This window comes from Malania oleifera, chromosome 9, assembly GCF_029873635.1.
Source record: "Malania oleifera isolate guangnan ecotype guangnan chromosome 9, ASM2987363v1, whole genome shotgun sequence".
NCBI lineage: Eukaryota > Viridiplantae > Streptophyta > Magnoliopsida > Santalales > Ximeniaceae > Malania > Malania oleifera.
In genome coordinates this window covers 95,910,170-95,924,816 of record NC_080425.1, presented here as the reverse complement: position 1 = coordinate 95,924,816, position 14,647 = coordinate 95,910,170, and the positions used below count along the sequence as shown (strand labels likewise).

At 35.4% G+C, this 14,647-nt stretch overlaps 2 protein-coding genes across 2 annotated transcripts; one reads left to right on the top strand and one right to left on the bottom strand.

Annotated features, from left to right (window-relative positions):
* The first annotated feature begins 453 nt into the window (after positions 1-453).
* LOC131163594 (phospholipase A1-II 1-like) lies at positions 454-2,083 on the top strand. The gene is made up of 2 exons (XM_058120184.1): positions 454-1,038; positions 1,463-2,083. Exons 1-2 carry the CDS (start codon positions 454-456, stop codon positions 2,081-2,083), a joined length of 1,206 nt encoding a protein of 401 aa, XP_057976167.1.
* An 8,701-nt stretch (positions 2,084-10,784) lies between these two features.
* On the bottom strand, positions 10,785-11,813 carry LOC131165055 (zinc finger A20 and AN1 domain-containing stress-associated protein 5). The gene has a single exon (XM_058122705.1). It carries the CDS (start codon positions 11,672-11,674, stop codon positions 11,021-11,023), a length of 654 nt encoding a protein of 217 aa, XP_057978688.1. The 5' UTR covers positions 11,675-11,813; the 3' UTR covers positions 10,785-11,020.
* Positions 11,814-14,647: the final 2,834 nt, after the last annotated feature.

The following is a 14,647-nucleotide window of genomic DNA, read 5'->3' as shown; positions in this document are numbered from 1 at the left end:
CTTTCAAGTTTAGGCTTTTGAGCCAAAGTAGTATCATATCAAGCCACATAATGACTTTTCTTGTAGGATTGAGTCGTTATTGGAAGCCCTAAATGATACGGACGGATAGAGCCCACAGTCCATTATTCTTAACCCTGGATTAGCAACTGAACAATATTCCTAATCCTTGCCTTGGTTTACCAGAGAAGAACTTTTGCTTCTGCCAGCAGAAACGCTCCATGGCTTTGAATTTTAGCTTTTGGGAGGAAAACTATTTCCTTGCATGGCAGGCATGCATTGTTCGATACTAATTAATTCATTAATTAATCAATTAACAATAAGCAAGCTCATGATTTCTTACCTATAAATACTGCAAGGGCTTGCGTTGGGATGTGGGCATTAACGCTGTATAAGAAATAATATTAACTCCTCAGCAGAAACCAAATCAGTACACACACATAAGTTGATACCAGTATGAGCAGCATAGCTGAAAACTGGGAGCTTCTGAGCGGGGAGAAGAACTGGGAGGGTCTGCTGGATCCTCTGGACCTCAATCTGGGGCGGTACCTCATCCACTACGGCGAGAGGGCCGGAGCCGCCGGCGACGCCTTCATCGCCGAAGAGAAGTCCAAGAACTGCGGCCTTCCACGCCACGCAAAGAAACACTTCTTCTCAGAGGTGGGCTTAGAATATGGCAACCCGTTCCGCTACGAAGTGAAGACATATTTCTACGCAACCACCAACATCAAAGGTGGCTCCGGCGTTTACACGGTGAAGTCGATTTCGCGGGAGGGGGCCGCTGGGAACTCGAACTTCGTGGGGTACGTGGCGGTGAGCACGGAGGAGGGGAGCAGAGCGATGGGGAGGAGAGACATTCTGATTGCTTGGAGGGGAACCAAAAGGAACGTGGAAGCGCAGGTGGATGGGGTTGCTGTGCTATTCCCAGCTTCAGAAATACTTGGACGGAAAAATAATCCTATGGTGCACGGCGGCTGGTACTCCTTGTACACTACAGCTGAGAATGGTTCCAAGTATAATTCTACTAGTTGCAGGGATCAGGTAAGTTAGTCATTTATTTAAGTTATTAATTTTGTTTCAGTTATTGGTTTTTAACTATTTCCAAAAATAAATAAATAAATAAATAAGTTTTATAATTATATCCATAAGTAGTTTTTTTAAGATTAAATCATTCATTTTATATACATTTTTAATTAAAATTGAAATAAAATCAATCATATAAATTTAAATATAATTTATATATTTTATAATTTTATTATTATGATAATATTTTTATAATAATATTATCTGATTTACAAATAAAAATGACTATTTTTTAATTAAACTTTTAATTTCTTTTATCTTTACAAATATTTAGCACCTTATTTTTAGCTTCCACTTCTAGTTAGTTTTCGTTATTTTTTTATACTAATATCACTGAAATCAATATGACATTGGAGGAATATTGGTGGACATTTTCCTCTAGGTGCTGGCGCAGGTTAGGAAGCTTGTGGACACTTACAAGGAAGAGGAAATCAGCATCACGGTGGCGGGATACAGCATGGGCGCAGCGCTTGCAACTCTGAGTGCCGCAGACATAACCGTGAACGGATACAACAAGCCCACAAACGGGACCTCATCATGTCCTGTCACGGTCTTCGCCTTCGCGAGCCCTCGCGTCGGCGACGGCGGATTCCGTCAGGTGGTCGCCGACCACGGTAGCGATCTTCACGTGCTCCGCATCCGGAACGTCAAAGATCCGGTTCCTGACACCCCGTACTTCGGTTACGCGGACGTGGGAAAGGAGTTGGTGGTGGACGCCTGCCGGTCGCCTTACTACAAGCAGAGCTCGAACCAATACCATGACTTGGAGGTTTACCTGCACGGAGTTGCAGGGTCGCATGGCGGGCGAGGGCAAGGAGCGTTTAAGCTGGAAGTGAAGCGCGATATAGCGCTGATGAACAAATGGGCGGACGCGGTGAGGGATGAGTACGAGGTGGTGACGCACTGGTGGGTTGCCAAGAACAATTCTATGGTACAGGTGGAAGATGGATCTTGGGTGTTGAAGGATTGTGAGCCAGATGATGATGATGATGATCATATATGATACCAAGAAAATATATACATACATATATATATATATATATATATATATATAGGATTTATTATGGGACAAATTGTTATATATAGCATGCAATAAAATTTAAACTATAAATTTAGGGAATAAATGTGTAATGTGGATGCATATTGATTATAATATAATATAAGGCTGCGTTTGGTTTGCAAAATATTTATTCTTAGTAATAAATTAGTTTTAATATGTTACTTACAATTAGATATTTAAGAAATTATGTTGTTACTGTGAAGCAAAGAATAATGTGAAAATTTTATAGGTGCATATATAATAAGGAATAGGTAACAGTAACTATCCCCAAATTTTATGATGGAATGTTTATTTCTTTTTTATTACATGTTGAATAAAATAATTAAGAATATATAACAAATAACTATTTCCTTCATTAAAAAAATTAAAACTATATTGCATCTTATTCCAATAAATAGTTAATCTCTACCGAACCAAACGAGTCTTAAAGGTGTTGATATACATGCTAGCCTTGAAAATTTTTTAATCGAGCAACTATTGTTAGATATTGTGATAAAAGAGTGATGCATCTACTTTATTTATATATATAGTTTTTTGAGTATTTTGTTATTTACTAGAAGAAAATTATGCCAACACTTGTTCACAAGTAATTAATTATCTTTCAAAAAATACAAGTAACACAACATTTTAGGATTAATTAGTTGAACTTTTAGAATTCTAACATATTATGAGACTCATGAAAAAATTCTCGCCATCCATTGAGTTGTTCTACTTTTAAATGATTTTATTTCCAACTCTTAATCACAACTAAATGTTCATTAGATGTGGATTTTGAATTTTGAATTGCTCATTTTCTTTTGCAATGACACTTCCTATGTTATTTTAGAACCATATACCAAAAATAAAGTTTGTAATTAGGCTAATCGCATGCCTAGGAGATTGATAGTTGAGTAAGATGCTCGAATTGACTTGAGATAAGTTAAAATGAAAACAGCTCAAGAAAATTTATTCAGAATTAAAATCAAATTAAAAATCAAGATTAAAAAAAATGAAAAGACCATAATTTAAATCTTTCTATTCTATTTTTTTTTTTTTTTAAGAAAAAAAACTTGTCTTGGGTTGTATTAATTAACCTATATATCAGTTTGGACAAAAGGAGGTTAAGAAAAGCAGAAGATATATGGGCTAAGATGCAGGCCCATAGACCAGTAGTTCTTGGTTGGGCTAAAGATATATATGGGCTTTACATACAATTGGGAAGCCCAGATGCTCATCCCTCTGGGCTCTTGGTAATCTTGGGCCAGCAGAAAGCCCATACAGGGTGCCAAAATTCAACTTTACACCAGTGATGGAGAGAGTAAAATTCAAAACCAACAAAAAGTTTGACCAAATAATCAAAGAGATGAATTTGGAAATCAACGTAGGAAAAGTTGAAATTATTAAGGTCTAGTTTGGCTTGACTTTTCAGATTTTCACTTTAATGCTTTGCTTTTTAAAGTAAAAGTCAATATAATTTTTTGCTTCATTGAAAAAAAAGAAGAAAATTACTTCAAAAAATTAAACCAAAAATACGTTAGTTGACCCAATGTTATCATAGCCTAGCATTTGATAATTATGTTATTCGTGTTGCAACTTGCAATGCAACTTGCAAGTGATATTTTTTTAATTATTATATATATTATTGCACATAATATTTAAATTATATATTTTGTAAATAAATATATTGTATTGGGTAGTAGCCACAAATTAAGCAAAACGCCTAATCAAAAATAAATAAGCTAAGAATAGTTTGCGTGCAAAAAATGTCGACGATTTATTATATTTAATATCTATAGAATCAAACTATATATGTACTATTTGATTTTTTATATTTATTTATCTTATCATACAAAGGAAACTTTAAAAGAGAATAAAAATAAATTTAAAGTTATAATTTCTTGGTCACGACAAAATAAAATAATCAATCATTAATTGAATTTATTAGTTATAACTTGAATTGTAAAACCAAGAAGCAATAGCTAAGTCACAATACGGAAAATATATATAAATATATATATATATAAATATATATAAATATATATATATATATATATATATATATATATATATGTGTGTGTATATACTTCTAGAGGGAACAATATTATAAGCTTGGGAGAAGAATATAGCTAAGTCATATAAGGCTTTTTTGGTATAAATAAATTTAAGTAATGAGGATAACTTAGTCAAATATAGGGATGGCAAAATAGGTCACTACCCAACGGGTGACTCATTATTCGTCCAGTTAAAATGGGTTTAGGTTTAAGAAGGAGTGAACATTTTATAAATAGGTTAGTTGGGTACCTGCCAAGTCATCCACTTAGCTTTTTATAAAAAAATATATATTAAATTTTATATAAATATATAAATTATGATGTTTGATGCGCGCTTGTATGATGTACCATGTGTTTTTCAAACAAATAGAGCTACGATACAAGTTATGCAATCACATTTTTAAAAATATTTAGGAGGACAAATGATAAATAAATTGTAGGCACTATAAATTTAATATGTAGTCTTGTTCTAACATATGTACCTTAATTTTGTTCAACTGATGCACGAAAATCGTGCTCGTATTCCGAATTTTACCTTATCAGTGAAACCTAGGGAAAGGACACTGATCCGTAGGTTTGGTACCGCACCAGGGGATCCGAAGGGCTTGTTGGTGGCTGGAGTTCCTATGTAATCAAAAAAAAAAAAGTTGACAAAATCAATTAATATGTGGGTTTAAGGTACATGTGTCCACATTTGAGTAGAACAAGATCGAAGTCTTGTGGGAGGATCAACGTGATCCTCCCCATCAGACATTCTTATTTAACGAAAACACTTCAAACTTATCAAATTATATGTGAACCATACCACGCGAGATCTACTATTTAAAGCCTTTACATGAATAGGAGGACTACATGTTATTTTTAATAATATTTTACACAAAAATTAAATTAAATTAAAGAATTACATCTAATTTTTCGTCTTCGAAACAAAAATTTTTATCCAAATCCATTCTTAAATCTCATCTTCATAACGTATTAAAGTTATACCCTAAAGTTGTCAAACTATTATAAATAATTATTCTCTCCATTCATAAATTCTCTCATTAAAAAAAATTTTAACACTTAATAATTTCAATTGATTATCTGATTGCTTTATAAGAGTCTACACTATTTTTTTTTTCAAAGTACTAAATAAAAGAGATAGTTTAAAAAATAAAATAAAATATTCATAAAAACCAAAAATAGCATTCAAAATAATCGAAGAACATAATTTTTTAAAATATTTTAAAGTTACGCTTAATTCGGAGATAAAATAGGCATAAAGTAAAACATTAATAGGTATATAATATTTTATTTAAAAAAATATTCATACAAAAGGTTCATATTTTTGAATCATAAACAAACAAAAATAATAAGAAAAAAAATTTTAAAGTAAATTTTGTCCCTCTTCATTAAAAAAAAAAAATTGAATCTAATTGCAGTTGGAATGAATTTCATAATCCCAAACAGATTAAAGATAATAAATAATAAATATATTTTCTTGCTCGGATCTTATCTCACCATAAATATTATCCCTCTTAATTAAAATCTCTCCTAAATATAAATAAATATTTATTTATTTTTGTTGGAGTCTCAAGCCTGTTGAAGAATCCAGGCCGTCCATTTCTTTTCTCAGAAGCCCCCCTGCGCTGTTGTTTTTCCTGAAGATGCGAAGACACCCCACTCCCAAAAAAACCGACACCCCTGCTATTCAATTTACAAATTAGGAAAGTAAATTACATCCATGCCCCCATAACAAAAATAAAATACACAGCAATAGCCGTTGGATCTGAGAAAAGAAATGGACGGCCTGGAATCTTCAACAGGCTTGACACTCCAATAGTTCTCCACCTTGGCAAGCTTATAACCCTTGCACCTCCTTAACATCTCCCATGACAGTTCCTGCAAAACAAAATACTAAGAGCTTCCTAGGTTAACCAAGTTCGAACAATGTTCAAACTTGGATTTAGGTACTACTTTAGTCATCACATCCGAAGTCCAACTAATAGCACTACCTAAAAAATAAAAGATCATACCAGACAAAGACTTCCTGATATCTAAATTTCCAGCATAGTCAGAATCTACATATCCTTTTAATCATATTTCACAATGCATATCCTTTTTACCAAATATTAATCCTTACTGTTTTGTTCCAGACAAGTATTGAAAAATTTGTTTCAAAGCATGTTAATGTGGTTTTCCAGGTTTGCTCATAAATCTACTCACTTGACTTACAGCATAAAATAGATCAAGTCTAGAACATAGCATAGCATACATTACACTACCAACCATACTAACATAAGGTATTCTATTCGTAAACAGTGACTCATCTTCAGTTTCAGGACACTGTTTGTTAGACAACTTAACATGCTGTGCAACGGGAATAGAAGTAGATTTAACATGACTCATTCCAAATCTTTTTAATACCTTTGAAATATAAGACTTTTTAGACAAGTAGAGAAGCTTTTTATTCCTTTCTCTAGTTATTTTCATACTAAGTATCCTTTTAACAGGTCTTAAGTCTTTCATTTCAAATTCAGATTTAAGCATGCACTTAACTTGATTTAACATATCCATATCTTGACAAGCAACCAACATGTCATCAACATATAATAGCAAATATATATAGCATTTATCTCATGATTTAAAATAAATACAACCATCATAATTGCTTCTACAGAAATCATTTTGAATCATGTAAGAATCAAATCGTTTATACCATTGTCTAGGTGATTGTTTCAACCCATATAAAGATTTCTTTAATAAACATACATGATTTTTATTCATTTCCGTATCAAAGCCCCCGAGAGGTTGCATATAAATTGTTTCTTCTAAAGTACCATGCAAGAAAGTAGTTTTAACATCAAGTTGTTCCAAATGCAAGTCATGTACAGCAACAAAAGATAATAGAATTCTAATAGAACTATGCCTCACAACAGGGGAAAATATTTTATTATAGTCTACCCCTTCCCTTTGTGTAAATCCCTTAGCCACTAACCTAACTTTATACCTAGGTGGTTCAACTCCAGGGATTCCCTCTTTCCTCTTAAAGATCCACTTGGATCCTATGAGTTTTTGTTTTTCTTGTCTAGGTACCATCACCCATGTCTCATTCTTGTTTAAAGACTCTATGTCTTCTTGCATTGCAAGAATCCATTTTTCAGCCTCTTTACTATCTATGGTCTCTCTAAAAGTCCTAAATTCCACTCAATTTCTGTTTCAGCAACAGAAAAAGCAAAAACTGTCATATTAGCTTCCCCATACCTTTAAGGAGGTCTTATGACCCTCCTCTCCCTATCCCGTGCTAGAAGGTAAGTTTTACTTACTTCAGAGGTTTCCGTTTCTAAGTTTTGCTCCTTACAAACTGCAGCATCTGTTTCTAAATGGCTATGAGAAGTGGAGGGTTACTCCACCTCAAGTTGCGGGTCACTAGTATCAGAGTTTCTAACAGTCTGAACGTATGTAATCAAGAGTCTGTTTTGTGGTGTGAGTGGACTTCTTAAAACTAACCCTAGTAGACTTACCCAAGACACACTCCTCATATAATGAAAATTCCTCAAGTTTCTTATCTCCAAGAAGCCCCTGTTTCTCCAACTCCTTTAGGCCTTGCAGGCTAACATGTCCTAACGTCTTATGCCACAAGGAAACCTGATTTTTTACCCTGTGATTGATAGGTGACGCCTCACCAATCACTTTCTTTCCTACCAAGGTGTACAGCCCATTCTTTAGCACACCTTTCATCACTACCAGTGAACCTCTTCAAACTCTTATGCTACCTCTTTCAGACTTAAACGTGTACCCTGTCTTATCTAAGCTACCCAGAGAAATCAAGTTTCTCTTTAGCTCAGGTATGTACCTCACATCTCTTAGCACTCTTTCCATCCCATCATGCATTAGAAGTCTCACAGTCCCTATATCCTATATTTTACATGACTTATTGTTTCCTAGGATAACATGACCTCCTTCTAAGCATGTAAAGAACTCAAACCAGTTTTTCAATGGACACATGTGGAAGGAACATCCTGAATCTAATATCCATTCTTTTTCCGAATCTCTATCGGAGGCATTCAACACTTCCGCACTATCATACTCATCTAAAACTACAGCTGCCTTACCCTTTAATTTAGAGGTGGTGGCATTTGCACAATTTTTCCTCTCAGGGCAGTCCCTCCTAAAATGTCCTTCCTTGTGACATGTAAAACATTTTAGTGTCTTACTCTTAGACTTTGATCTAGACCTCTTGTCTTTTCCTTTCTTGTTCCTCTTTTCAGACCTACCTCTCACATTTAACCCTTCCCCTGACCCTGATTTAGACTCAAACTTAATGTGCAATTCCCTAGAGTGCAAAACGGCTTGCACATCTTCTAAAGTCAGTCTCTCTCTCCCATACATCATAGTTTCTTTAATATGGTCATATGTGGAATCAAGAGAACTCAATAAAAGAATTGTCTGGTCTTCTTCATCTATACTAATATCAATATTAGCAAGATCCAAAAGAATTTTATTAAATTCATCTAAATGTTCATCAATTGATATTCTAGGGGTCATTCTAAAGGTGTAGAGTCTAGTCTTCTTATGGAGTCTATTTGCTAGGGATTTTTTCATGTACAAACTCTCTAGTTTTGACCACACTCCAGCTGCCGTATCCTCATTGGCAACTTCCCTAAGCACCTTGTCTCCTAAGGACAAGATAATGGCACTATGTGCCTTTTGGAAGATTTTGGGCTTCACTTTGTTGGTGGAGGGAAAATCTAGTTTCCCCTCTTGTGAAGTGGAGGCTCCCTTCTTTTCTCCAAGAAGAGCCTCCTCAAGCCCCTACTGTACCAAGATGGCACGCATCTTAATCCTCCATAAACCAAAATCATTTTTCTCGGTGAATTTTTCTATTTCAAACCTAGCGGTCCCCATCACATAGCGGTCCATTTCTTTTCTCAGATCCAACGGCTGCTGCTATGTATTTTATTTTTGTTATGGGGGCATGGATGTAATTTGCTTTCCTGATTTGTAAATTGAATAGCAGGGGCATGGGTTTTTTTAGGAGCGGGGCGTCTTCGCATCTTCAGGAAAAACGGCAGCGCAGGGGGGCTTCTGACTTGCTGTTTTGCAGCTTCTTGGAGAGAAACAGCCGAGAGGCGTCTTCTTTTCTGCTTCACTCGCGAGCATTCCCAGCCATGAGAGAGAGACTCCTATAGAGCCGGAGAGACGTCTTCACTTACAGCCGCGTGAGAGAGCACCTACGAATCGAGGAGGCCATCACCGCCGAGGGAGATCCTTCAGCCGCAGCGCGTAGGAGAGGGAGACGGCAAGAGGTGGGTGCAGCGTGGGTATTTCCAGCAGATGTGCACGCAAGGGTAAGTGAAGGTAAAGACACAGATTTAGTTTCTTGGGAGGATTTCTTGTAGGGAAATCAGGGAGGAATATAGGGAGAAATCTAGGGTTCTTCGCAGGTGCGAAGAGGGGGATTTCTTAGATTATTCTTGGGCTAATTTTCAGAGGAAATCGATAAGACAAGAAAGGGTAAATCTGTATGTACTTGTATTTATTTCCGCCTATTTAATACAGTGTCTCTGAAAGTGAGTTTCTGCCGTAAATGTAGGCCAATTTTTGGGTCAAACCACGTAAATATGTTCTTATGGATTGTGATTGTGTGATTGGCATGTTTATGTGTTACTGAATATTATTTGGTGAACATATATTTTTCTTAATCAGGCTTAACACACACGCATCAAAATAAGTTTAAATGTAATTGTAATTGATAATTGGACAAATTCATATTATTATTATGGCTTGCTTGTAATTGATTGAAATCTAAAAATTGGAATTAACAACCAGCACAACAATTTCATATACATAAATATTTAGTCCATAAATGAGATGAGTAAATCCTTGACAAGGCGAATGAGTGTTTTTATTTACATCCCTAAATAAATAAAAGAGGTGCTGAGTTGGGTGGTAGCCAACAACTTCAGAGTTACAGCTGTGTAGCTGCCACTGCTAATGCTCCCACCCAGAGCCTTGATAGCAGCCGTCCGATCAGATAAAATCTTTACGCAACCGACGAACTGGCCTGTCACGATATCAACCCTCACCCCCTACGGCTGTCACAAAATGCCTTTACACTCCCACGTGGCGACACACAATAAACATCGTGCTCAATGCTAATCACTTTTTATTTTATTCTCGAAGTGCTAAATAAAATATCATATTCATAATGTAATGAGGATATTTTCATCTTCTCGTCCCGATCTATCGTATCGCGAGATTGAGTTATTCGGACGGCCGGTGGGGCCGTCTCCTTTTTGAGATATGACGCCGAATCATTTGATTTTGCTTTCTGAACAACCAATTCTTTTATTACAAAAGAAAAAAAATTGTGTGAAATGACGATGGAGGGCAAAGTTACCCGCGATATTTACGACTCTGCCACCTTCGCCGGATAATTTTCGGACACCGAGCGTATTTCTCAAAGCGAAAAAAACAGAATTAAATAACCGAAATAATTTATGAAAACCAAAAACAGCGGCACCGTAAGCTGCAAATCAATTTATCATCTTCCATACATTCTGTTACCACAAATTGAATAGCTTCAATTTCATAGATTCATTGCAAGAAAAAAGAAATCACACACAACATGAAAAATAGAGAATAATAATATAGATTAATCGAAGACAAACCTAACAAGAGAAGATCCATATCATCTTGAATATGTTCAAATCATTTCCATACATCTTTCTCTCTCTCTCTCTCTAGACCCCTCTCTCTCTCTCTCTCTCAAAGGAGCTATATCTGAGAGATCCGGAGATGGAATCCGCGCCTCGATCCCCAAATTTTTCTCCGTTGATTTTTGGAACATCAACGATCCTGTTTACGTTTAAACTCTAACGATCTTAGCAGCTTTAACCACCGGATTTTCCCTCGCGATCGCCTCGCGACCGGCTGTCTTGTAATCGTAACTGCAGTAGTGTCGATCGGAGTACCGGTGCTCCGCGCAGAACAGTTCGCCGCACCTGCATCGGAACCCGGTCAACCCGACCTTCCTCCCGCACCCGGAGCACCGATTTACCTCCCTCTTCGACATCACCGTCGTTGACTCCGCAGCGGGAAGCCGATCCGGAGAAGGATCGCGGCTGCTCTCCGCTGGCGCATCTGAAGCCGGATCGGACCTCTCTAGAGCGAGCGGCGAGCCGGATCTGGCGCTCTCAGCACCGGAAAACTTGTCCAGGATCCCGGCGGCCGTGGCGTTGAAGCACTTCTGGCACATGTTGTTCGTCGCCGGATTGCCGGTGAATCCGCAGTTGTTGGCACAGAGAGTCAGGGTTTCGGGGACTTTAAGCTCCGTCGTCTCTTCTTTCTCCGTCTTTTGAGCCATTTTCCGGCGAGAAATCGAAAAAGGTAAAATTGAAGAGAGAGATCGATGAAGATTGGTTGTGGGGGAGATTTGAGGCTGGGAGAAGGGAATTTTAAGGGATTCAAAGGTCGGTAATGGCGATAGAATATGGGCCTCATAGAGACGCGTATCATACATTTTTATTCCGATGTTACCATAATACCCTCCTGACTTTCCTTTAATTACACAACTTTCTCTGTTCTAGATTAGCCCTGACGTGTTACTCGTCATTAATAAGGTAATTATATGGTGTGGCACGCTTATCCTGCTGTCCTGCAACCAATCTTTCCTGTCAATCCACCTGTCAGTGACAAGCCCCATAACTTTTCTAGTGACGACAAAATACATATTAGAAAAACAATTTTATCTATAAAAACAATTAATATAAAAACTAAAATTAAAAAAATTTTAATAATTTGTTTTTTTTATAAATGAGCACTTCCCAAGCACAATTGTGCAGCATATTTTCTTAAATATAAACCAATTTAGCCAATAGATTTAAAAGTAAATACTATTTGGACCATATTTGAAAAAAAAAATGAATTTAGTGATAAAGTCAATAAGCTAGTTTGGTGAGGGGGGAAAAACTCTTTGACAATATTAGCAAGAGCTTATTTTCCTTTTTTTCTAATCAAAATCCTAATGCCATGTTTTGTTTGTGAATGAATGGGATAGGGAAAGAACGGATTGAAAATTTAAATTGAGAGCACGATGAAACCAAACGAAAAATTTTGATTTTATTCCTCCTAATTTCATTCTATTTCTATATAGCAAATATACAATAAAAACTAGTCTCTCCCCTCTAAAGTCGAAGGTTTTAAAGGAATCAAATCATTCATTAACATTTTAATGGTTCAACTCAGTGAGGGCTCATGAGCTTGTATAATTATTTGTATAATAAATAAACTTGAACAAATATATTATAATTCGGTCTAAATTTGATTAAAAATTAAAGGACAAAAGACATTTACCTCTTTTGTGGTTGGGAAAAAAGACAATGACCTCCCATAAGATTTCAAAAATTCTAAGAAACTCACCCAAGGTTTCAAAAAATTTTAGAGATCTCCCTTGACGTTCAATAAAAACAAACCTCATCCTTCTGTTATATTTTTGAAATCTCGGGGACATCTCGGAAAATATCTATCTTTTTATTAAATCTCAAGAAAGATAAGCATCTTTTGCCCAAAATTAAATAAACAACTTTGACCGTGACAAAACTCAACTTGGATTGGCTCGACTCAGCCTCATTTTTGTTAGTATTAAAAATGTTTTGTTTTCCTAAAAAATAATATATGTTGATGGAATTTTTTATTTAAGAAGATGATTTTTATTGTTGAACAAAAATTAGAATTTTATAAAGAATGAAGATATAAAATAAAATTGGAATTTTATTAAGAAAAATGAAGAGATATCTAAAATGAAGGATGAACTAACTCTCATGATATGGCCTAACCGAAAAAAAAAATACAATAATGCTATATTTAAAAGTATGAATTTCGAGTCTTCAATTTAAATTAATTTGATCAAATTTTAATACAATTTTATATTACAAATTCTAATAGAATAATAATATTTCATTTTATCAAATTCTAATGCTAAAAAGAACTGAAATGAAAATTTGGTTGTATTAATTGTTGTCCAATATTTGGGCATTCCAATCTCTCTCTCTCTCTCTCTCATGAACGCTCAGATTAGGCATAGTTTTTGACTTTACAACTTTTTAAATCAAAATAAGATTTTAATACTTAAATAAAGAAGCGCAAAAGACAAGCTTGTTATTCTTATAAATTAGTTAATTAAATTGTCAAAACACGGGATGAACTTAGGTGGAATGCCAAGACTTTTGTTAATAAGAGATTTTAAATTTAATTAGATATCGTGAGTCAGTTCTTAATTTATCACAACAAACTTATGAAATTTTTAGGTCCTCTCCAATTTTGTGTTATTTGAAAATTTTAAATCTCATATTAGGAGAGACCATATATTTTGATTAATGCCAAATTTTGATAAAATATAATATAAAATTATATTTAAATTTAAATTTACAGACTTTGAATTGGTCTAAATTAAAATTTTGATTTTTAATAATAATAATGATTTATTTTTTTTTAAAAAAAAAATGCTTCATATGATAGGAGGCACATGGTGCGCATTTAAGTAATTGAAAAAGTCCAAAAACAAAAAGGAGCAGAGGAGCCGTCCCAGTTCAGGCAGGAAATAGACAAATGGAAAATGATGGGAGGGAGCACCGAAGAGTCGGCCGCAGGAGATCACAGCCCTCCTTTGGACTGTGTTCACCGCATGTACCAAGCAACCGTGTTGACAAAATGACAGTGCATGGGTTCGGTAAAGGACGGAGCGTGCGAAGAGCCAGGCGACCCAATAGGGGCACTTTCGGAAATTCGACGGACCGCGATGGTGAACGGTGATAAGGGCACCTCTTCAACTAAGAATCGGCCATTTTCGCCGCCCTATCTGACTGTCCTCACCGTGGCCTACACGTGGCGCGTACACGTTCACGCCTGCCCTGACGCCTGTCCCCCTCCACCCGTGCGCGTCACTGCCACGTGGCCCAATCAGACGCCCGCACGTCTCCTCTCCTTTTTCCCCTCTACCCCCTGATTTCTCTTAATAAAACTTCTCGTTTCCAAAGCAGACAAAGAAATCCAAGGAATTGAGAAATTGATTGTTATATTTTTCAAATTTAAATGAAAATAAATTCAAATTAAAAAATAATTATTTTAAATCAATTACATGTCAAAAAATTTAGATATCTTGTTCTTGATGACGTCAGCTGAAAGTGGTGATTTACATCAGAAAATAATATATTTAAATAACTATGACAAAATTATTTTATAAATTAAATTAATTAAATAAAATAATGTATAAAACTGTTAACAAAAATTTTAAGAGAAAATGGCAAATCTTTTTTTTTTTTTTTTTTGCCTTGAAAAATTGAGTGTGTTAAATAATGATAGGACATGGCAAAACATGGAAAATTGGAACACGTAATCATGAATTGCTCTGCCTATTTTAGAAGGAATTGTGTGTCTCCAATTAATCCTTTTTTTTTTGTTTAAAAAAAAAAAAAAAAACACACCCAAATGAATA

Bases quoted from the DNA above. Each gene is read 5' to 3' on its own strand.
- LOC131163594 (XM_058120184.1), top strand. From the start codon at position 454: ATGAGCAGCATAGCTGAAAACTGGGAGCTTCTGAGCGGGGAGAAGAAC. The intron at 1,039-1,462 runs GTAAGTTAGTCA...ATTTTCCTCTAG, and splicing joins CTACTAGTTGCAGGGATCAG to GTGCTGGCGCAGGTTAGGAA.
- LOC131165055 (XM_058122705.1), bottom strand. From the start codon at position 11,674: ATGTATGATACGCGTCTCTATGAGGCCCATATTCTATCGCCATTACCG.